The following is a 25,204-nucleotide window of genomic DNA, read 5'->3' on the forward strand; positions in this document are numbered from 1 at the left end:
GGATTGCTGGTGGTGTGTGTGGCTTCGTCCATTCTGTGTAAGAACCACGGAATTCTTACATGCTAGCACTAGATGCACGCTTTGAGATGAGATAACCCATCATTTTACAGATAAGGTGAGTCAGACAGAATGCACACGTTCATTAGCTAATTGGGGACAGAACTAGTAGAACAGACGTTCCTCAATTCCTTCCTCAGTGTTCAACCAGACTTTTCATGTCTATTAATATAAATAACTTCCATTAGGACTTTTTCCATCTGAACTCACTTTGGCTCGTGACTGCCCCCAAGAACAATTTATAGTATTACCACATTAATACAGCACCTCAGAAAAAATACAGAGGCAGGACACGTCTCTTTCCACCATGCTGTCTGTCTTCCACCACTCCGGGAGGAGTCTATGGATCTGCAGTATTAGTAAAAATTCTGGATGTAAAAAACATGGGGCTTTTCATAATGATGTTGTCCAAACTTCCTCTGATTGTAACTATGGACACCATATGTTCAGTTAGACAGGATAAAAACCCATTTTAAATTGTAAATCTTGAACAATATAATGAAGCTTTTTCCCAGTAAAAAGAACAGACAAAAACTACGCCTGTTTCTTTCTTCGTGCACCATGAAACTTCTTATTTATTCACTCCAATTCTGCATTTACACAAAAGTGCTGTAATAAAATATCTGTACACTACTTCTGTTACAAATATAGATAATATTTAAAGTGACTTCATATATTCTAATGTAGGAGTTTCACGCTCTAAAATGGGAATGAACACATGATAATTCCTCACCAGTTGTCTCAATAAACAGCTCCATCTGTTTCCCTTAGTCTTAAACTATTGTATTATAAGATGTTAATATAAGGCAATGAAATGAAGTTATGTTAATCCCCTTAATTTTTCTATCAATTTACTAATGGCACACAACCAAAATAATTACTAACACATTGCTTTTTTCTCTGTCATTAAGATTAATAGTAATTGAAAACCAATTGCACAGCGCGCTAACACATTTTTAGTGTTGCATCGGTTACAACCAGCATTAAAGATTCTGAGAGACGTCTATGTTCCTCCGTGGTCAGCTTGGCCGCGTTCTAGAGAAACTACAGTCAATGGCGGGTGGCATCACCACTGTACTTACAGAAACATGAAAATATTTTATCACAGGTCAAAAATAAAAATGAACATCAAGATTTGCATCAAACATTTTCTTTACAAACTTAGGGACACTGCTTCATTTAACTGCTATTTACTCAATCTTAGAAACCCATTTTAGGATAAAATGTATATGTGTATTTTAAAGGTGAGGAGATGCAATTTTTCTAAAATATTCAATATTGTAACTACTGAGAGTATTTTTAAAGATTTTTCAATGGAAAAACTGTTTAATTTCCTTTTTTATTTAGCAATGGGGAGAGGAGTTGGACTGACAAAATGAGGCATTTTTTATGACACTTGAGATTTCTTCTTTATTTTATATTTTCATTCTTACCCTAATTTATTAAAGCCATTTCTCTTAGGTTAGCTTTAGACTATTTTTTTCTCTACTAACCAGTTCAGCGTATCGCATTTTCTGCACATGTGATGACAAGTCGTCAGACATCTTTATAAAGAAAGGCTGGATTTACCTATGCACACAGTCCTTCTCTTTAAGTGTACGTTCACAAGATCCAAGGAGAAAGGCAAAATGACACTAGGTGGTAAGAGAATCATTTCCACACGAGAAAAACAAATTTAGATGGTACTTCCCCCACCCAGAGTTTTGAAGAGCCTGCTGAAGACTGCATGGGGAAAGGTGTCCACAAGACCCATTCTCTCCACGGTGTGGGAGGTGAGCGAGGGGTTGGTTGAGTTGGCTCAACTCTGCAGTACAGTCAGGAGAGAACCATCAAGGTGACAGTTCCTTTTGTCCGCTTAAGGATGGCAACCGCTTCTTCATGGGTCACCCCTTCCAGACTCTGCCCATTGACAGCAATGATCTGATCACCCCTTTTGAGACGCCCATCTTCTGACGCTGCTCCCTGCAATTATAAAGCAGACTTGTTTGCTTCTCAAAAAATGCTGCCTCGCAGCTACACAACAGAAAAAGATCTAAACAAGAATGTAAATTGCTCTGCATGTACACACACATTGCTCTCGAAGCTCCATGGGCGCTCCACAGCCATTAAGCAATGATGAACATACACAAAGGAGGTCTTGCTCCTGCATGGTTTTAACACTGAGATTCCAATTTTAGAGAGAATTTAGCAGTCAACAGATTAGTTGGATGGTTTTTGGCTGTTCAGCACAGCAGTTGGTGGGAAATCAAATTAATAACGAATATTTGGGAATCTGCCTGGCAGCAATGATTTCATAGAATCCAGGATTTTTCATCCTGTCAAGAAGGCCTACAGAAGACGACAAAGGATTAGATACAAACAAAAGCAGCTTTACAGGACAAGGGCATCAGGCCACAGAGCCCAAAGGTCTACAGGAGCAGAAAGCCCGTATGCATGTTGACAAGGACTAAGCAGGATGCAAGTCCTACTAATTCTAAATGTAATTCTTTCTGGGGCTTTGAATAGGCCGCCCAAGCTGCTGGTTCTTTACTTCCTGAGGGTATGTGCAGTCTTCGCATTTCTTATGGGCCTTAAATGATTAAGATGAAACACAGACACTGCCGTTTGAAAAAGAATCCCATCTTAAGGCATGCTTACAGTAGGCAATTATGCAATTAAATATAAGATTAAAAATATGGAAAAGTTAATGAGGAATCCATAATGATGACATTCTTAAAATATGTTCTAACTAGCATGCCTTAAATAAATTGTTCCCAGGCTGAGGAAAAGGACTGCATGAGTCTTCTATTCACTGACAAATGCTGTTTGTATTTTTGGACATACCAATGGCTTTTAAAAAAATCTCGTAAATTAAGCCTATAACTAGGTTGCTGTAGATACAGCGCTTTAAATTGGTTAAAAATAATAATTCTTTTTCAAAATAATGGAATAAAACCTCCACATGTAGGCACTTTAAAGGACTATAGCGCTAACCTAAAGCAGCATCAAACTGTTCAATAGGTTGCCCATAAAGATTGCTCCTTTGCACTGTAAAATCTTGAGATTCCAGATTTTCTCCGTAGGAAATTATGTCCAATTTTGTAGCTCCTGAAGAAAATGTCTCAAGATCAAATTAATAATAATTATGTGGGTTTGGATTATTTTAAACAGCACCAACGTCGTGATAAACTTATTCTCAACATCCTTAAATCAGAACACTTACTGTACATATAACTATATACACTTTTTTAAGAAATCGAATCCCTGGGCTACAAATAGCTGATTTACTGTAGGTGTAGCCACAGTAGCAGGTTAGATATTATTGAATCTGTGTAGCTATTTTATGTACTTTCCTGTGTCTATTTAGTATTTCACAACCAAAAAAAATGCAAAGAAAAATAAATGCCAGCCCTCTACAGCATACATATTTAAAATGTCCCATTTTCAAAAGACATTCAATCATAGGCGACCTGTTTTCAAAGGACAAAAAAATCAGGTCTTACTGTCTAACTAAAGTTCATTAATATTTTTATTGCATGTTGTCAAGAGTTCCCATGGAATTTCAATTTGAGCCTCTTTTCCTTTAAACATAACTAAGCCTCAAATTGGACAAAAATATTTAATGACCTGTTCCTGAAGGGAGTTCCAAAAGAAAATGATCAACTGTTAACCATTTGGCGTTACCTCAGGCCATAAACTAATAAGCCAGCTGCTGACCACTATTAATGAATGTTTAGGGGGGAAGGGGGAGGTTGACATTCGCAAGCTTACCTTCGCAAACACTGTTTTAACATAAATGGGTAAGTCTCCATGAGGGCTGCCATATCCTCCTACTATACTGAAGCCTAAGCCATCTGGTCCTCGGTCTAGTGTAATAGATTTACACTGAGGAGGCCTACAGCAAATGGAAGGAAAAAAAGGGTTTTCTGATTTTCAAAATCAAATCTGTAAGTTATGGATTATCTGACATCCACCTAGAACCAGGAAAATTCTCTGTGCTACTGACAACGAGTATATTGCGGGTATTTTGGGGATGCTTAAACTGTCAGTGCATGCAGGTCTCAGTATTTTAAATTTACATAATCTGCCAATGATGATACTTTAGATGAGTAATAGAATTAGGGTGTGTTAAGTAGGACTTTTCCTACTTAACACACCCTAATTCTATTACTCATCTAAAGTTCCCTTATACTAACATGTTCATGACATGATCCCCCTGCATGCATGCGCATTCTTTTTCCCATTTATCTAAAGGGAGATGGCTTAAAGTACAGAAGACTATCGTGGAAAAGGCATAAACATCAGTATTCCCAAGCTCAGAGAAAAAAATCGATTTCTAACAATGTAGAGGCTGCATCAAATTATTTAAAAGACTTTAAGATGTTCCTCTCTCCCCCCTCTCTTGTTTTTTTTTTTTTTTTTAATTTAATTTTTGTCTTTGATGTTTATGAGACAGAGACAGAGCGCAAGCAGGGGAGGGACAGAAGGAGAGAAAGGCACAGAATCCGAAGCAGGCTCCAGGCTCTGAGCTGTCTGCACAGAGCCCAATGCGGGGCTCAAACTCACAAACTGTGAGATCATGAACTGAGCTGAGGTCAGACACTCAGCTGACTGAGCCACCCAGGCAACCCTCTTCCCCTCTCTTTATGTTCTAATTCTTTTGTACTACATGTTGGGGGAAGTGTGAATTTTTTTAAGTTTATTTATTTTTGAGAAACAGAGATAGAGCGTGAGCAGGCAAGGGGCAGAGAGAGAGGGAGACACAGAATCTGAAGCAGGCTCCAGGCTCCGAGCTGTCAGCACAGAGCCCTACGTAGGGTTCAAACCCATGAACCATGAGATCATGAATCGAGCTGAAGTCGGACGCTCAACTGACTGAGCCACCCAGTTCTGGAGCCCCGGAACTGTGAATTTTTTAATCAAAATTATCATTTATTAAATGAGTTGGCAATACTGGAATTTAAAAGGGATAGCTTTGATTGGTTCCATATCACACAGGGTAGTGACATCAAGAATAAAATGCGCCCCCCCACCCCCAAAAGAAAACTCAGGGCAGTGGCATGCTATGTGCCTATGCTTGATAAACTGAATCCATGCCATAATTACCTGACAGTTTAAAAAACTCATCTCCTATTTTTTCACCTTGAGGTGAGTGGTAGGGACATAGAAACCATAACATGAGCTCACCCTAAATCATCCTGAAATATACCGCTTGACGTGAGCCCCGTGAAAGGGATACTGGAACCAGCAGGCTCCTGCTGGTGACTCGTGACCACACTCACATCTCCTCCAGCAACTACCTGTACACAGGAGAAAGAGACAGAAACACACGTTCAGGTGGCCAGGGCCACATCAGTGATTTTTCTTCAAAAATAACTTTTGGATTAAAACATGTACTTTAATGTCCACTTAATCATTTCTGTTAACTTCATATTCAACCGAAAAGAAAGAAATTCCACAAGGTCCAGAGGCCTCTTCAGCTGACAGTAAAAATACTTTAGTAATTCAATTCTACAAAGTTTTTTTTTTTTTTTTTTTGATGTTTTTCAAAGGTGGTCTCAATATGCAGTTATTTTTTAAAGATCTTCAGACTACAAAGCCACTCACACCACTTAAAATTCTAGCAATTAACTGTTTACCACTAAGGCCTTGCATATATCCCTTTAGATATAAAATATGAAGCAATAAACGCATCAGGATAAAATGTTTCTTACATGCTTTCTTGGAACACTCGATGTAATCATCTGTGTTCAAGGGAAATATTAAATACAATAGCATCAGGAGATTTAGGCAGTTTTACCGCCTTACTGTGAAAGCTCATGTGTCAAGCTAACCACACCGCGAAGAGTGGTCGGGATGCCAACTCTTACCTGCATTTCAATGGAGCCAGAGGCATTTTTCAGTAAGTTAACTGCTTGGGTATGAGTCATCCCCTCAGTGGATGTGCCACAGATAGTGACGATCCTGTCCCCAACCTGCAAGGGAGAAAAGAAAATAGACATCTGCGAAGGCAGCCATGGAGAGTGGGACCCTGAGACCTAAACAGTCATTTCCTTCTCTGCCTTGAACATCACACACACAGTGCTCCCAGCAACTGAAACACAATCAAGGAAACCCAATCATTTCAAGAAGGAGTGATGATAAAAAGAAGCTGTACATAATGACTGAGTTCTAGAAGTCTCTGGGGGAAGGGGGAAAATCACTCAGCCCTTGTCTTCATTTCTCCTCAGGAGGCACTGCTTCCTATTATAGAATAAAATATCTGCTATCAATTAAAAAAATTTCTTTGGACATTATTATTTACACATTAGCTGTGTCTCTAAGTCGGGAGTTGGCAAACAATGGCCCGTGGGCCAAGTGTGGCCCGCTGCTCGTTGTGGTGGACAAAGTCTGGGTGGAAGACAGCCATGCTTACTCAGTTGTCTGCACAGGGCAGAGAAGAGTGGCTGCAACAGAGACCATCTGTCCCACAAAGACAAAAGTATTCACTTCCGGCCCTGCACAGCAAAGTTTTCCACTGGGTGCAACCATCAATTTTAAAGTGTCAGTCACAAATGTAGTTATCAAAATAGACTCCATCTTTTCTAGTTTAGAGACTATTTAAACTAAGACGTGGCTATGTCTTGAGACCCTTTTTGACACGAGGCCACACAGATTTTACTGGAATATCCACGTAATTTTCGGGCTGGACATTTAGTGTAAATTTCATCACAGTGTTCTATGCTAGCATAATCCCTCAACTTTGAAGCAAGTTTTGTACGGTTTTACAACGTAGGTCACATTTATAGTAAACTTCTACAAAACTGAAGATCAACCACAACCTACGTGATAGTTTTCAATTTAATAAAGTTAAATTGGCATTTGAGCCAGTGACACGTGTAAGGAAAAACTTCACTTCATACTGGTATTCTGAAAACACTTTGTTTTCTTTTCACTTCTTTCACAGACCTTCAAACAAGTAAAAAAAAAAAAAAAAAATTAAGAAACTATGGTAAATCTTCCCAGCTCATTTACTTGTCAATTTGCATACAGCGGGAAATTCTCCTCTCTTACTTCTCTTCACCTTTTACTCCAAGCAAGCCCTCCTGTGGCTGGACTAGCGGATTTAAAAGCAGAATCAGACATTTAAAACTGCCTGCCACAGCTGGGAGGATTCAAAGGGTTTATAAAAACTTCTGCCAGCTTTGTGAGGGCTGCCAGGGTTATTAGTAGAACTTACTCTGAGTTTTTGGGTCTGGGCTGCAACTCCATTTGGGTGCATCATTGCAATAAATATAGGAACATCACCAAGAGGGCTGCCCACTCCTCCAGCAATGCTGATTCCCAGGGAGTCAGCAGGCCCCTGCCATGGAAGAGATTAAAATATTTTTTTGGTCAATGTGGTATTTTAAATTGATGTTTGGTTTCTTTGGCACAATATCATCCAGTTCACTTAGGTCTTTGAGGTGTGAGGAAAATGAAGCTCAAGAAAGCTGCATTATTTCATGTGACATGGGTCCTTAGCAGGACTTAGGAAAATGAGCATCCTTCCAGGAAATGAAAGAAATTAAAACACATTAAATGAAAATCATATCATTATGGGGTGACGGAAAGAAAGCAGGTAAACTGGTGAACTGAAGGACCCCAGTTTTGGAATCAGAAAGGTCTGCATTCAAAGCCAGGAACCCACACTTACAAATATTGGGCCCTGATGAAGTTCAGCCCTCTTAGTGAGTAACTAGGCCATCACCGATGAAATGGAGATTAGAGCACCCCTCAGAAAGGGCTGCAGGAAATATTAAATGAGATGGTGACAGCATGATGTGTCTACGAGAATTTTCAGCATATAGAAAAGGCTAAATAAATGGTAGCTGGTTTTATGTTCTCTCTGTGGACGGCGGTCAGGGAAATCTGTTTCATGAGAATAAGAAACAGCTGTTGAAAGCCAAGGCTCACTTATGAGAAGCGAGAGATGGAGTGATCATTTGTGTGGGACTCAGTGGATGCCAGTTTGGGTAATACAGGATATGCCAACAAAGATTTTCAAACCAGGTCCTGTGACCAGGAAATTCAGTGAAGACTGAATTGTGCTACTTTCCACTGTATTTCAGACATAATTTTTCAGATGGCATGGTAAAATAGTAAGACTGCTAATAGGAAAATATATATGCAGATGCGTCTGAAGTTTCAACAGAATTTATATTGTTCTCTCTTCCCCGTTACCCTTTTCATTTCTTTTTAAAAAATTTTTTTTAATGTTTATGTATTTTTTTGAGAGACAGAGACAGAGCGTGAGTGGGGGAGGGGCAGAGAGAGAGGGAGACACAGAATCCAAAGCAGGCTCCAGGCTCCAAGCTGTTGGCACAGAGCCCAATGCAGGACTTGAACCCATGAACTGCAAGATCATGACCTGAGCAGAATTCAGACACTTAACAGACTGAGTCACCCAGGCACCCCATTACCTTTTTTATTTCAACTGTCCTTAATCCCTGTATTTCAGATGCCACTGTAAAGGTGAAAAAAGAATAGGGTTATTAAATTATTTTATGTTCAACTAAATTTTAGTCAATGCCTGAAGCTGGATGCGACTAAATGAGATACATTATTATTATTTTTTTTTGAAAGGGGGGTATTCAAAGTTGCCAGTACACATGACTTAATCCATCTCACATAGGGACTCTTTATTTTTCCAGTTGGAAAAATATGCACACCATCCCATTTCTTCCTTCTTATTTTAATCATTGATTATATAACTGCATAATCCACCTTGAATGAGTCAAGGACAGAATAAGCTTTGGACAGAAAGACACATGTGCACAGCTGAGAAAAATAAAGTCATGGATACATTAAAAGGAATTCATGGACCTAAGTGGCTAAATTTCTAGAATATTAGTCACATTGCAAACAGAGACTGCCATATGGTTAGTTCTTCAATTTGAACAACTTTCAACCAATGCTCCAAGCCAAAAAACCCTCTGCATCATGGTTTCATGTAATTAAAACACAGGAGGATCATACTAATTTTCTCAATCAAAATTTTGCGGTCTTCATGGAAAAGAAGGCTTCACTTAATGGTATCTTCTGAATTATTGGTGTTAAACAGAAAAAGGAAATGAAAATCAAGTGCACCAGTCTTCTTAGTAAGAAAAAAATTACAGAATCCTGATTCTAATGTTTAGCATAGCTCATAGAAAAAACAACAAATGGAAAAGCTGCCAAAGAACAAAGGCACAGCTTTACATTCAGATTTTTTGTCGACGCACACCTTGGCACCTGTATTAGTGTACAGAATGATTTAGGGAAAGAGAGCTGAAAGGTAAATCGAGACAGGGGAAAAAAACCAACAGTGTTGGTTACCAAAATTCAAACCAGTAAATCATGTTTAAAGTATCAAACCGATCTTACATGCATTCTTCTTCAAACTACTTTCCAGTGACTCCGATGTACTGGATCCAGAAAGTGGAAAAGTGAATGATGACAGGCTGCCTTCACTCATCTACAAATACACAATAATTATTCTAGAAAGTTTTGGAAGTAATTATACTGCATAAATACCACTTATTTCGGAATTCAATTCTTTTTTAATGCATCTAGAGAGAAATACCTTTTAAACAACAGTGGCATTTGATAATTAGAAGGGCACTTTAAACAGTTTCTATTAATTTTTTTCCATATTACAGAAGAATTTTCCTAGTGGCATAAAAAACAAAAGCTAAAAGAATAGATGAGGCAGATTCCAACCCAACTAAAATTTTAGTGGATTTTCATAATCTCATTCAAGCGAACCCTCTCTAGGTGGAAACGGATGTTGTACATAGACTGGGGCTTGTGCAAACTGTAAAATCAGGGCCAGTCAATTGGAGATGAATGGTAGTCCTGACGAGGTGAAGAAGGGGCCTTTCTGGACCGGTGACGGAAGTGGGCTTCTGTCGTCAGAAGACAACTGAGGAGAGTCATGAACAAATGTGGTTTGTTCAACTTAAATGGGAGTTTTTCCACTGAATATTGATAAATGTTTGTTATAAATACTTTAAAAATGTGTCATCTTGGTAGGCTTTACATCCACTAATTGGTTAACGTATGTAATTATGGGAACAGAAAAGCAGAATTGTTGACATTCAAGCTCCTTAGAATGACTTACAAACTACTCAAGAGCCACACCTTGTTTACCTGTCCCTCTCAGCAGGTGCCCCTCCCTCAGACTCCCCACCTCACTCCTGGGGCCAGAGGGCCAGGCCTGGGTATGCCCCCCCTGGGCAGCCCCACCTTCGGGGCCATCGCCAAGTCCCTTTTGGCATGCAGACCACATCACCCTGATGAATCCCACAGCTACCCACCTGGCTGCTTTGAGAAGGCCTCCTCTCCGAATGGAACGGACCTGCTTTGATTCTTCCGACTTCCAAGGTTACCGTGCCCAGGGAACACTAGGGGAGTGGTTGTTTTATGAAAAAGTTCAATTAAAACGCTCCATTTATCGTCAGCAGCACATAATATTCTTTAAGACTAGGTTTTTGAAAGGCACCCTCGTTGTGGGGTTTCCACAGTCAAGGATGCCTCCATTGCTTTGTGGAAAGAGACTTTCCTAAAACATAAAACTAGTAACAGCAAGCAGCAGCAACACCCAGTGTCTGCCTCACGACCTCATGATTTACATGGAGACTGTTTCTGCCGAGGAAGAGAGAAACGGAGAATCAAGCCATCAACGCAGGAAACCTACTGGTTCAGATAGGTCAAGTGTACTAACTAACCAGGGCTTAACAAACAAAACAGAAACGACAGAACAACCGTGTCCTTAATCGATAACTGGGCAAACTCTTTACTGCCACACTGGACCTGAACAGACCTATGACACAACACTGAAATAAGCCACACTGCTATAAACACAAAATAAGAATGAAGACAACTTCCCTGTGACCTTTGCCAAATAAATCATAGGTGTGCAAAAGACACCAGGTAGTCTAATGTGCAAGCACAATGAGGTGTCTGAGATCCTGGGCTTCTGGAGGTAGACGCACTGGTTTAAATCCTACTGTGATTCACTAGCTATGTGACCTTAATGGATGTCAACCTTGACAAGGCTTTTCTGTGACATTTAATAACAGAAAACACATTATATAATAAAGCACTATTACAGATTGTTCAGAAATTGCCACTAAGAACGTGTCTCATTTGAGACATTTTAAATAAAGAGAATTCAGTGCTTATTTGACCGTGGTAGCCCAATTAGTTCGCCCTCCTTCCCCCATGCCCTGCATACTCACTGTTGGCCTCTGAGGTTTACCTTCAGCAAAGCAGCCACAGCTTCCTGGGTGGCATCACGGACATCTTCTCCATTCACCGTTAAAATCTGGTCCCCCTGCACCAGCCTCCCGTCAGCGTCTGCAATCCCTCCTTTGACAATGTCGGATACAAATACTCCACTATCACTTCTGCAAACATAATTTTGAATTTGAACATGACTGTTTTTCCGCCACTGGAATGTACTGCTTACTTTTTGAAAAGAGAACATTTTTTAACTAAAAACTTGACTTTTAGTTTGATGACTTTAAAGGTTGTTTTCAGCAACACAGGGGCAACATTATTAGAATTATTTTCTATGATAATAATAGCTTATGCCTTATAGTATTTCATGGATTAAATGTATGTTTCATAAGCATATTTATTCTTCAACAATTATATAGTGTGAGGTGAAGTGGCTACTATTATTTTCTCATTTTATGGGTCACAGTTACTAAATAGCAAGAATGGGACTTTAAAGTTAGTTCTTGGGTGCTAAGTCTATTGATCTTTCTACACCATAATGAAGCCCTGAATGAATATTGAGCTGTGGCAGCATAAATATGTTGGTATTATCATCAACATCATTAACATTATTGAAAATAAATAGCGGGGCACCTGGATGGCTCAGTCGGTTAAGCGGCCGACTTTGGCTCAGGTCATGATCTCACAGTCTGTGAGTTCAAGCCCAGCATTGGGCTCTGTGCTGACAGCTCAGAGCCTGGAGCCTGCTTCAGATTGTGTCTCCCTCTCTCTCTGCCCCTCCCCTGCTCACACGCTGTCTCTCTCAAAAATACATAAAGGTTAAAAAAAAAAAGATTAAAAAAGAATCACCTTTTGGCAAACATCATAGGAATAATTAATTCAGGCAAGAAAACATTCATGGACAATGAAACTCATGGGCAAAAGCAGGATGAAAAACCGGATAATCCTAAAGTCTCAAAACAGCTCCACAAAGAATATTTACTGATGATAAAGGGAAAGGAGAACTTACTAGTGGAGAGGCCCGGAACATAGCACCTCAGCCAAGAGATCAAAATCAACACCCCCAGCGCAGAAAGACACCATGTGCCCCCTGGTGGGATGCCGTGAGAGGGGCAACGCTCCGCGTCTGTGATATTCGTGCCAACGATCACTGACCTACCCTTACGTGAGCAACCGCAGGCAAACCAACGGATCCAAACAGCGGAGTGTTCTACAAAATAACTGACTTCTGGGGCACCTGGCGGCTCAGTCGTTTAAGCAGCCGACTTCCACTGCTTAAGATCCACTTATGAGGTCACGATCTCATAGTTCGTGAGTTTGACCCCCACGTCAGGCTCTGTGCTGACAGCTCAGAGCCTGGAGCCTGCTTCGGAGTCTGTCTCTCCCTCTCTCTCTGCCCCTCCCCTACTCGCACCCTGTCTCTCTCTCAAAAATAAAATAGAAACATAAAAAAAGAAAATAAATAGTGAATGTGTACCTTAAACTGAAACCATTTGTTTAAGTATCACTCCTGTGATGTCTTTTATTTTAAATTTTTTTTTTCAACGTTTTATTTATTTTTGGGACAGAGAGAGACAGAGCATGAACGGGGGAGGGGCAGAGAGAGAGGGAGACACAGAATCGGAAACACGCTCCAGGCTCTGAGCCATCAGCCCAGAGCCTGACGCGGGGCTCGAACTCACGGACCGCGAGATCGTGACCTGGCTGAAGTCGGACGCTCAACCGACTGCGCCACCCAGGCGCCCCATTAAATGGATTATTCTTACAATCTAACTTTCGTGCAAGATGGATTTATGCAAAATGAACTAATACTAATCTTATTCCAACCTTCCTTCCATTCGTAAAACTACAAAACTACCAGCATTTTCTTGCTGACATAAAACATAACCGTAAGTAGAAATGTGCAGTGAAAGTGCAGTCACATAACTTCTTGTCAAGGTCAGAACCTCAAATGCACCATTTCCCCATCTGATCCTCTGGCTTTGCTACTTTTAGCACAAAGGTGTTGGAATTTACTGGATTATGAATTGGTTGATACTTACCTATAAATATTTAAGTAAATTAGGTACTGAATTCACCAATTTACCACCTGGCCTCTTACTTTCTGTTCCCTTCCGATGGCAAGCTTCTGCTCAAGCCAGTCCTCCCTAGAATATCCTCCACTCCCTGCGCACAGACTATCACTTATCACTTTCAGCCTCAGCTCCGGCACCTCTTTTCTGAGCAGTTTCTCTAATCTGCTTCCTCAAATAGAGTCATTTGTCCCTTTATGCTGCCACAGCTCCCCCACCATATGGTTTGGTCACTCATCAATGGAATCCTTCTTTGCAGGAACATATTTAACTCTCATTTACCAAACTGTGAGTTTTTTGAGACCAGGAACCATACCTTATTTAACTTTGTTCCCCAGAACCTAATGTCTTCCCTGGCACACAGCAGGGACTCAAGAAATACCAAACATCTTTTTGTCTAGTACCTTCAAAATCCCCCAAAGTACTAACTTCAAAAGTTCAAAAGTGAGGTTGTTTGGTGCTCCATTACTGAATGGGCTGATAGCAGCTGCCTACGGAACACCAGCGCCTGGGAGACAGTCTACTACTGTTAATATTCTTTAAAAGAAGTGACATTCAATCATTTCCGAAAGGTCACTGGGTTTGCCCTCGTCGGTCATACCTTTTCCCAACAATACTTAATCCCAGGCCTTTCCCCGGCTTCTTGTGTAGCTCAATAGTGAGGGTATCACACACATGCTCCTCCTTGTAGGGGGCCTCATCTCTATACAGCGTCAGGCGTACTCTGTGTGGCGTCTGTCTCAGGACATTTATTGCTTCATCATGTGTGGCCTTTCTCAAGTCAATTCCATTCACCTGGACAGACACAGGACACTGTGAGGACCCGGGTGAGTCAAATAAAGAAAAAGCAAGACTGGGGGAGCTGATGAGGGGGAGACGAGAGGAGGAGGAAAGAGGAAGTGAAAGAAACAGAGACCACCCTCCCCAGAATAGCTCTTTCTTCGTTAATTATAAAGGTATTCTGTACCTCTAAAATCTGATCTCCAGCCCAGAGTCTCCCGTCTTTACACGCTGCTCCTTCTTCATAAACTTCATGGATAATAATGGCACCCTAAGGGCCCAAACAAAATATGCTTTATCCCATTCTCCCTAGGACTGATGAGCAAAAATAAAAGGAAAACACACTGTACTTTCAAAAATAATGCTAAGGGTTCTATACTCACTGGATCCAGAGTGAGTCATATCAAATTTCAAAGAAACGTGTAATGCGATTTTCAAAGAAGTTTATATTTATATATTTTTTCCAATGATAGGGAGGTTTAAAGAAAAAAAAATATGGGGGCGCCTGGGTGACTCAGCTGGTTAAGTGTCCAACTTCGGCTCAGGTCATGATCTCATAGTTCGTGGGTTTGAGCCCCATGTCAGGCTCTGGGCTGACAGACCAGAGCCTGGAGCCTGCTTCAAATTCTGTGTCTCCCTCTCTCCCTGCCCCTCCCCCGCTCTTACTCTGTCTCTCAAAAGTAAATAAACATTAAAAAAAAATGATGAAACATATAAATCATACATATGTATATATAATAGATAGATATCACCTTTCCTATCTGCAAATGAAAATGATAGATATACATCATCTTTCCTATCCACAAATGCAATTACTAGATTTTAGAAGATTTTTGACCTTTAGAAAATGTTGTTCATGACTTTTCAAACTCCTCAGTATGGGACTGACCCAACCATATCCCATTAGTAATAAAGGAAATTAAAATATGGCAAAGACTGGAAAACTGATGGACCTATTTTGACCTAAAAGTCACGATCGCGAGTGTAACTATCTTAGTGAGTCGGTATTCAATTCCTCAAATACAAATCCCAGTACTACATTTCTGGTATTTGCTCTACAAATGAAAACAACAGTGAATGATGCATTTTCCTAAGCCTTTATATTTCATTTAATAGAACTGATAAAAACCTCCCGGACAGTGATCTCTCAGGTGCACTGAGGTTGCCTGAGTAACCGAAGAATCTCTGTGTATCTGAGTGTCCTCACCAGCAGAGTGTCAGACCCTCCAACAATGCTCAGGCCCAGCCCTGTTCGCCCTTTGGAAATCTCAATTGTTGTTTCACAGCCTGGGATAATGGGGCAGGTTGCAGGATCAGAAGCAAAGATCGCTGGTGTTGACGATCTGCTTGTACCTAAAAATAAATTAAACATGAAATGAAATAGGACACAAATTGATTAGGTGGTATAAACAGCAAACTCACCACACTGGTTGCCTTTGGGGGATGGAAAAGAAAAAGGGCCCAAGATTTGGGGCAGCAAAACGTCAAATTTATCTTAATCTTTTAGTTATATTTAAAAAAAAAAAATCGGGGGCGCCTGGGTGGCGCAGTCGGTTAAGCGTCCGACTTCAGCCAGGTCACGATCTCGCGGTCCGTGAGTTCGAGCCCCGTGTCGGGCTCTGGGCTGATGGCTCAGAGCCTGGAGCCTGTTTCCGATTCTGTGTCTCCCTCTCTCTCTGTCCCTCCCCCGTTCATGCTCTGTCTCTCTCTGTCCCAAAAATAAATAAACGTTGAAAAAAAAAAAAAAATTAAAAAAAAAAAATCGAACAAAATGATTACATCATCATTAATTAGGGTGGTGGGTGCCAAGTTACTTTCTGCACTATTGTGTATTTTCTAAATCGCTCGAGATAATATGTATAAAAGCCCAAGGACAGAGAGTTGAACTGAACCTCTAGTGTCATGTTGATAGTCGACATTTCACTAGAGCCAAAAAACCTTCTCATGAAATTATGATTTGTAAAACTCAGAACTGTGATATGTGGCAGTAAACTAAAAACACATTCTGAGAAGACCAGAAAACACAATGCACGTCAATAATTCTAATCATGGTGCCCGCATTTCAGGGCTTTTTATGCTTTTGTTTTGGTTTTCCTTTTCTTCGTCTCCTAGAGCATCTCTTCTTATGTAATCAGATCTGTGTCTACATGCCCCAGGATTTACTATCTGAGTTTATAAAACGTCAGGGGAGCCCCACCCCCACAAACAGTTTCGTTCTTTGTGTGTCTCGCGTGATGTTTTACAAACTCAGATATTAAATCCTGGTGCATATATGCTCAGGACTGAAGACATAAGAACAGATCAGGAGAAAACAAGGAGAATATAATTTCACACCTTGTTTTATGATAGTCTTCATATCATATGTTTTATGATATCCCAAAGAGCATACAGCAAATGTGATGTTTTGAAGAAGTTAAGAGGGGTGCCTGGGTGGCTCAGTCAATTAAGCATCTGACTTTGGCTCAGGTCACAATCTCATGGTTCATGAGTTTGAGCCCCACGTCAGGCTCTGTGGTGACAACTCAGAGCCTGGAGCCTGCTTTGGAATCTGTGACTCCCTCTCTCTGCCTCTCCCCCACTCTCGCTCTGTCTCTGTACCTCAAAAAATAAATAAATGTTAAAAAAATTTTTTAAATAAAATTTAAAAAATGAAAAAGTTAAGATAAGTAGTTTAAGACAAGAGGCTCTTTTTAGAAATCGGAAACACACTAATTCTTGCTCCTGAAATGGTAAGAGTAGGTGTGAGATGTTTTCTTTTATGTTACATTTTCATTTAGCATTTCATATTTTTATAGACAGTGCTACTTACAGATTGACATAAAATTGAAAAATGAGAAAATTTTTGTAAAACCTTTTAACATTTCAGTGAATTACCCAGTCTTTCTAAATAAACGATTACCTTCATCACATATGTATTACTTTAAGATTTTTTTTTATCTAACTATATTACATATGTTTTAAAAATTGCTGTGTCCCTAATTACCTGTCAAAAGAAGTTAATGTTTCAGACTGGAGGCCAAAAGATTTTTTCTCCCATCACAGAAAACGCCTACGTGGGGGTGCCTGGGTGGCTCAGTCAGTTAAGCGTCCGACTTTGGCTCAGGTCATGATCTCGTAGTTTGTGGGTTCGAGCCCCGCATCGGGCTCTGTGCTGACAGCTCAGAGCCTGAAGCCTGCTTTGGATTCTGTGTCTCCCTCTCTCTCTGCCCCATGCCCCCTTGCATGCTCTCTCTCTCTCTCAAAAACAAATTAAAAAATATTAAAAAAAAAAAAAAAAAAGAAAATGCCTATGTGTTTAAGTACTTTTTTCAATGTTGCAAAGCTTGAAATTTACGGTCTTACTTAAAAGTTAGTGAACTGTTGTCAAAAAGCAACTTAAAGGAAGGATTTGCCTCAATATGCCACATTGGTATTTTAATGGCACACACCAGTCTCATTCCACAGTCCACATACAACCACTTCATTTATTTTGACAGGATCAATTACACCCAAATGACAGAACTCAAATCAATTATGCTTACCATAGCAATAACTAGCATTTTTAAGAGTTTCTGGTAATGCCAGGCATTGTTGATTCCACAGGTGAAGAGATACCACTGTATCCATTTTACAGATTAGATCACTGAGGCTTTAGAGTAGTTAAATTATTTGCTCAATATAAAAAGGGGATATTCCAAATGTTGTTTACTTCATTAGTCAAACACCCAGAATCACAGGTACCTTCAGCAAAAGATCCTTGGAGAGCAAAGAGTGTCATTGCCTTGCTTTAGAGAGGAAGCAGCTGAGGCTCAGAGTGGCTGGATGGATTTCCCAAGCCCGTATGGCTGGTTAGCGTACAGCCCATAGACTCCCTGCCTGGAAGTCCAGCACTCTTTCTTCAGGAGCTCCTCTCTTTATACCATCTTGTCACCAAAGTGTTCCCTGTCTACGGCCTTTCAAACAGTGGGTTACATACAGGCAGGTGGCTGCCAAGTAGGAACCAGCTGCTGAGGTTAAGTGCACCATACAAGCCCTTACTTCGGATGGACTCCGGTTCCGGGGAGCCAGAAGCTGGGGGCATCGGAGACAAGGAGCTGCTCTTTTCTCCACTGGATGTACCAGCTGCTGAAGCAACAGCCTGGGAGTCTGGATTCTCAGCACGAATGGTAAGTTTCACTGTTGTCTTTGCTGTTTTCAAAAGGCTAATGAACTGGCAGGGTGTCGGTATGGCAGGGAAACAAAATTCAAAAGCAAATTAGTAGACACACCAGTAAGTCACTATTATAGTTGGAATCTCTTTCTTTGTCAGAACTTGAGGAGTCAAGGAAGAATGGTTGTAGTTTCAGAGTAAGGAAAACGATGCAACCAAAGAATCAAGCCAAAGGGAAAGTGAGAATACAGACGTATGGGTTAAGGGTCCAACCTTAGACAATTATTAAAACTGAATTTAAAAAATGATTTAAGCTTCTTGCTGGCCAATGTAGAAACAAAAACATTTGCACACCAAATCTCACAAGAAACACAGCTCTTTTTCTAGCACTTATGTATGAAAGGCCTAAGTGAGTCTACTAGTAAGTACAGACATAGGGAATATTTATTGGAGCAAATATTCATAAAAATTCCTTTGATCTTAATACTAAGTTGATCTTTATTTAGAAATGCAAGTTTTTCTAAGGGAAAATGGAAATGATATTTATCAAAAACATCCACTGAACACTGGACTTACTAGGCAAGAGAAAATATCTTAACATCATTCCATCGGAAAATAGAAAACAGAAATTGGAGGATTTCCAAATAATCTCTTTTCTTCCTTAATGACATCGGTCTAACATAGCTACATGGTCCCAATTCCCTATGATCACATACACACAGACACAGACAAACACTGGCCATGCCCACGGATGGGTTCACAGCGTTATTTGCTTTCTTTTGGAAAAGTACCTTTTCAACAGGATAGCCAACAACAACTTCATCATCTACAGCCAATATCTGATCTCCAACTTTCAGCCGTCCATCCTGAATGGAAACATGTAAGATTTGGGGCGATCTTATAGAAGTAATTCCCTTCTCCACCACTTTATGACCGTGAGAAAGCCTCACCTTGGCTGCTGCCCCGTGCTCTGTCAGACTCTTTATGATGACTCCGCTGAGCGTATCTTCTTCACTGATAGCAATGCCCAAACCCCCTTGATCCTAGAGAAATAGGAACAACTTAGAAGACTTGAAACAGATTAAATTTATCCAAAGGAAAGCTATGTGGCCATAACTTCTAAACATTATCTTCCACCCAAGGGCTAGAAAACTGATTAGAGCCATTCTAAAGTTCATTAATAAAAATCTCTTCTTAAGCAAACTTTCAAGTTTTTTAATGGGAAGGAATTCTCTTCCATCAACTATCAAATGTATTCATTCCTCCCATGTGTATACTGTTTCTAGTATATTTAGCATATATATCCAGTTACACATCTCCAGTAACTTTAGAAAAATATCCAGGGAACAAAATGCATTCAATAACTCAATAAACATACAACATTTGCCAATGTAGTTCTGTGTAACCGGCTGATGGCATAAGTCATTTAAAACCAAATCAAAGTATCCTGCTTCCTCTTTGTGGCCTACAACTTAGAAATAACAACCCAAACTGGCCCCTTCATCCTGCCCTTCTTCCTGGAGCAGACAGACTGCAATTACTTCTGCGTGCTCTGTCCTTTCTGGGGCTGAATGCCCAGCGTTGTTTCCCCAGACACTTGTGTTTTGATTTGGTGCAGAGTGAAAACACTCTCAACCCTGAGCCCAAAGACGTGCACTGAAAACCTGCCAAGCCTAGAGAGCCATCCATGTTTTGTCTATATTTTCCACATTTTCTTTTATCAAGACCAAATGTTCAATAGTATTGGCTTTTACATTTCTTTAATGTTTACATTAATAAAATTAAAATAGGGTTTTGGATATTTTCATTCTAGTTAGAGCTAGCAACCTTCTTCATTGTAGTTTCTACCCAGAAATGTAAAATGTAAAGCAAATGTAAAGCAAAAGAGGGAAAGGGAAATCTTGCCGTGATTTCTACGAAATGTACACATGAGAGCCAACCAAGCCATCGGGCCTTTGGGACCATGACCATGATACCAGGTAAGGTCGCACCGCCATTTTAAAGACTATCAACACTGTGGCTTTTCTGAGGTAGACTATTCATCGTAGACTTTCAGACTGTCACTGGGCATCTCTCTCTACCACTGCTCTCTTTCCAGACAATCAGTCACACGCATAAGACAGAGAAAATTGCACTTTTGGGGTGAGAAGAGCTCAGTTCTAATTTACTTTCTGCCTACCTGCAGGAGTTTGGATAAGCCACATAACATGTCTGAACCTCAATTTTCTTATCTGAAGAGAGGAGTAATGATGCAGGTGACCCTTGAACAACATGAGGGCTGGGGTGCTGATCCCCCTCTGCACAGGTGCAAACCCATGCATAACTGCTGACTCCTCCAAAGCTGAACTACCAACAGCCTACCACAGAATGGAAGTCTTATTATTGATAACATAAATGGCTGAGTAACGCATTTTGCATGTTATATGCATTGTATACTGTGTCTTCCGATGAAGTAAGCTAGAGAAAAGAAAATGTTAAGAAAATCATAAGGAAGAGAAAATAAACTGCAGTGCTATCCTTTATTATCAAAAATGCCCACATATAAACGGACCCACACAGTTCAAACCCATGCTGTTCCTGCCCAACCATGACATTGCTCTGAGGATCGGATGTAATAAGAAAGGGATCGAAAACTTGATGCGCTATATACAGTATACGTTCCTTCTGCTTGTTACTCTACAGAATGTGACTGGATTTACTCCAGATAAATTCTCTCAACTTGCCAGGATTTTGAGACCTGAATCCTGATTTAGTGGTAAAAGAATCAGGATTAATGAGTAGGAAGGTGAATGTGCTACCAAAAAGATAAAATCCCAATGCCAATGCCAAGTGCATCTAATATAGTTAAACATTCTATTTGGGATTTTCTACACCAATGGTCTTTCCTATTACCACAAAGAAATATTTGTTTGAGTATTACTCTGTATCTACAATGATTGTATGTACTCAACTCTGGGATTTGATTCTATTATTGCCTATTCACTTACCTGCAGTCAGGAAAGTATTTTACTAGTACAGTGAGCATTTGCTGGTTGTTTGCTTAATGCCCATTCTCATCTTACTCTTTTGTATAAGCTCATACATTTGTTTTAAAGAATATCCAGCCCCATTCCCCCTGCTGCCTCAAATAACATACAGGAGCACACACTCTCTCTCTCTCTCTCTCTCTCGCTGGCTCTCTTCCTCTCTGCCTACGTGTTGGTGGTGGTTTTAAAATATATATATATAGGGGTGTCTGGGTGGCTCAGTAGGTTAAGCATCTGACTTCGGCTGAGGTCCTGATCTCACGGTTTGTGTGTTCAAGCCCTGCGTCAGGCTCTATGCTGACAGCTCAGAGCCTGGAGCCTGCCTCAGATTCCGTGTCTCCCTCTCTCTCTGCTCCTCCCCCACTCACATGCACGCATGTGCAGGCTCTCTCTCACAAATAAACATTAAAAAAATTAAGAAATAAATAAAAAAGATAAATAAAATATGTATACAAACTCTTCACCATTCCTCCCTTCAAGAAGGAGATGCTGAATGTGGGCTGGATTTGGTTGCCTGATTATAAAATACAGAACAGAAAGAATGGTGTGTAATTTCACTATGTCAAAAGGCCCTGGGGCCTCTCCTTACTCTCCCTCTTAGATGACCTGCTCTGAGGGAAGCCGGTTCCCTGTCATGAGGACATGAAAGCAGCACCTCAGAGAGGCAATGGGAACCTCCTGCCAACAGTCATTTAAGCAAACCAGCCCGGATGCGGATCCTGTAGCCTCGGTCAAGCCTTCAGACGCCTGCAGCCCTTAGTTGGCCGTTCGTTGGCAAAATGTACAACAGAGTCTCACCAGACCACCCAGTTGAACTGCTCCCCAACTCCTGATCCACAGAAACAGAGATAATAAATGTCTATTGTTTTAAGCTCCTAAATTTTGTGGTGATTCATTATGTAACAGTGGATAAATGACCCCAAGGATGGAGCGTGAATGAGTGAAGTCCATAGTACAATTCCAGTCCCCTGGCCACAGTCCCTATAGCTCAAGAGCAGGCATATGATCTGAACTGGCTTAACAGCACGGGTCTCAGGACTTGTGCTCAGCATTTTGGGACAGCCACTCTGCCCCCACCCTGCATGTGGAAGAAGTGGCACATGACCCCAACTGTGGTTGGCAGCCGTTGTAAAACCGAGAGAAGACCAGCCCGGGGATACCGCTGACCCTTCACCGCTGTGCAGGGAGAAGAACTGGTTCTTGACGACACGACGGAGCCACAGGATCAACTATCCCTGAGGATCGCTGCCCAGTAACCCGAGCCCATAAATCCCCTTCTTTGACTAAGCCTGTCAGAGGAGAAGTTGATTTTTCTTGTTGTTGTTTTTGTTATTGGCAACAGGCAGAGTCCTAAAAGGAACAATAAGCTACACACCTGCAAATGCGAAATGTTCCAATTCCACCTGGAGTCCTATAAAAATAAGCACGTGTATACATATATACAGATGTTACTGGTATCAGAAGAACAGGATAAAACACGGGTAAAGGATAACAGGGCATAAGAACAATGTCTTAGCTAACTGCTTAGCTCTCCACCTCACTTCTGCCACAGTACATATAGTACTTAACAGAAAAAGAGCTGAGAAACACTGTTCTGAGCCAGTTATTAAAACACCACCATACAGAGAAGGTGAAACAAATTAAGGGACCAAATTATTTATGGAGCAACAGTTGTATAATTAAACAGCTAGAAAAGAGCGAACAAGAATTAAAAGTGCAACAAAGCTAAACTCCTATTATTGTCAGGAGAGCTATTTTGAAGTTGGAACATTCCCCCCAAAATTCTCAATGCTATTTGAAGACTTTTAGCCTATAAAACTGTGTGGACACGAAACCTATCTCTGACAACCATGTAAGGTTGTCACCTGCTTTGATGTATAGGTACTTTCCTAGGACAATGTGTACTAAAAAATCAATCTTTCTTTAATCAAAAATATTTCGTCTGATAAACTGAACTGGCATTTCAGTCAACACTAAGGGTTCAGATTATATACATTATAAACTTTGTTTATACTTCTATTTTCTCACTTCAATAGGGGGGGGATTAAAAAGAAAAAAAGATAATCAACCTGTCTCAAGTGTCTAAGAAGTCAAAACAGAACTAGAAATGACCTGTTACTACAATTTCTGTTTTGAAACAGTAACAAAAACTATTCTCCCCTCCTTGTACTCTTCAAGTACACTTGACATCTTTCCTTTGTGCACACGTGGCATGTAAGCATCCGTGCATTCCTCCTTCTCGCATACTTGGCATGAACTATGGTACCCCATACTATGTAACCCCCCACTTGTGATGGGAGAAAAAGTATGGCAGTTTCTCCCTTTTTAACGTGTTTGCAATATAGACGTACAGAAAATTTACCCACATGAATGTTTACTGCAAGAGACATGCTCTTGAGCTATGATTCGTTAAATGACAAATAAATGAAGATATTACTAGTAAGCATTACATAGGCCAGAATGTTGAAGGTGTATGTCAAAATAAACAGGCATTAGATTAAACTAGGTCTTGAGTTATCCAGGGTGTAGATAAGCTAAAAGAAAGCAGAAGGGCATCCCAAGTGCAGAGGCAAGGAGGGATGAATTCTCAAAATAAATCTCCATGGGCTCTTGATACAAGTCGGTCTGAATGAAGTAGAAGACTCATAAGACACAGGTCTTTTGGAAAGGTGAATGGGCCCTGTTTGCAAGTTGAAACAAGGAATGGCAAATGTAAGACTAGAGTTTAAGTTCTAGCAGTAGGTACCATTTTGAGTTATGGGAACTGTTACAAGTGGGAAAAGCCAAACCAATCGCACAGGGTTGCTGAGAAGTACAGAACACAGTGCACGTGTGACTTTACCTTTAATTTTCTTCAAATAAACGTAATTTTTCAAAATACTGGGAGTATAAAGGACAAAGAACTGCAGATGATGTATGAATGCTAGAAGATTGGTTAATTCTCCCTTCTTTGCTTTCTTGCATTTTCTTCCCAGAGTCGACTAATGATGGAGTTCAGAGTGGACAGGCTTATACCATATGCCGTCTCTTAACATGTCATTTTTAGCAAGGGCTTCCTCCAAGGCTACATTCTGTGGAGCATTCAGAACCTCATGGTTAAAATATTAACTTGCAAATAATAACTCAAACTGTGCCAAGTGTAAAGGCCGCTTTAGGCAAATAGGCTTGAGTGACGGAATGTAGAAAGAGCCCACAGCGACCCCCTGGCTGAATACAGGCAGGCTCATCAGGTGACCCCCCCCCCCTCAAAACATCCACAGGCCCTAACTAACCAATAGGCTACTTATAACCAGGCACAGTTACTAAAAAAGGGAAAATTCCATTTGTTGCCTTACCTCCTCACCTTCTCACTTTAACTATGGCCCCCAGTCCCTCCCTGGTTGCAGACAGCCTCTCCTTTGCTGTCCTGCCTACTGCTCCCCTGCGGCGTGTTCAGTAAATTTCTATCTTCCTTGTTCTACTACAAGTAAATGCTTTTACCACCTGTGCCATTGGCTTCCACCAGATCGTCCCCCCACATATGGGGGCCCCCATATGATCAGGAGACACATCACATTTACACACCACGCTAAGTGCTTTATACAAATTCTTTCGTTTAATCTTTACAAAAATACTTCCAATATAAAGGTATTATTATTTCCCTATACTGTAGGTAAGGAAACTGAGGCCCAGAAAAGTCAAGTGGCTCCAAAAGCCCACATTTTAAGTCATAGTTGATTGCTTCTTCTGTCAGCTGATCTTAAAAGATCCTTGAATATTCCCCTTTATTCACTTTGGCTTTCATCAATAAACACATTTCAGTTACCGAGCTTTAGATGTGTTTGAAATCGACATATAATCAGAAGCTTTCTGTGGGCAATAAAATCTGACATTCTTCTGAGTTCTTAGGTTTCCCCCACAGCAACTATTTCAGAAAGGGA

The 25,204-nt window shown here is 40.6% G+C and overlaps 1 protein-coding gene across 21 annotated transcripts in view; it reads right to left on the reverse strand.

Moving 5' to 3' along the window:
• Positions 1-614: 614 nt before the first annotated feature.
• Positions 615-25,204, reverse strand: part of MPDZ (multiple PDZ domain crumbs cell polarity complex component) — a 164,342-nt gene continuing 139,752 nt past the window's right edge. For all 21 annotated transcript variants that reach the window (XM_045469453.1, XM_045469461.1, XM_045469450.1 and 18 more), the window contains 15 exons: positions 19,209-19,301; positions 19,050-19,124; positions 18,147-18,318; positions 15,337-15,482; positions 14,317-14,400; positions 13,951-14,144; positions 11,297-11,444; positions 10,353-10,439; positions 9,421-9,511; positions 8,478-8,521; positions 7,256-7,378; positions 5,907-6,011; positions 5,224-5,336; positions 3,808-3,931; positions 615-2,019 (listed from right to left, as the gene is read on the reverse strand). In XM_045469453.1, the coding sequence (XP_045325409.1) occupies positions 1,873-2,019; positions 3,808-3,931; positions 5,224-5,336; positions 5,907-6,011; positions 7,256-7,378; positions 8,478-8,521; positions 9,421-9,511; positions 10,353-10,439; positions 11,297-11,444; positions 13,951-14,144; positions 14,317-14,400; positions 15,337-15,482; positions 18,147-18,318; positions 19,050-19,124; positions 19,209-19,301 (1,746 nt within the window). In that variant the 3' untranslated portion in view covers positions 615-1,872. The remainder of the gene's footprint in view (positions 2,020-3,807; positions 3,932-5,223; positions 5,337-5,906; positions 6,012-7,255; positions 7,379-8,477; positions 8,522-9,420; positions 9,512-10,352; positions 10,440-11,296; positions 11,445-13,950; positions 14,145-14,316; positions 14,401-15,336; positions 15,483-18,146; positions 18,319-19,049; positions 19,125-19,208; positions 19,302-25,204) is intronic.

The sequence above is a fragment of the Leopardus geoffroyi genome, chromosome D4, assembly GCF_018350155.1.
Source record: "Leopardus geoffroyi isolate Oge1 chromosome D4, O.geoffroyi_Oge1_pat1.0, whole genome shotgun sequence".
Classification (NCBI taxonomy): domain Eukaryota; kingdom Metazoa; phylum Chordata; class Mammalia; order Carnivora; family Felidae; genus Leopardus; species Leopardus geoffroyi.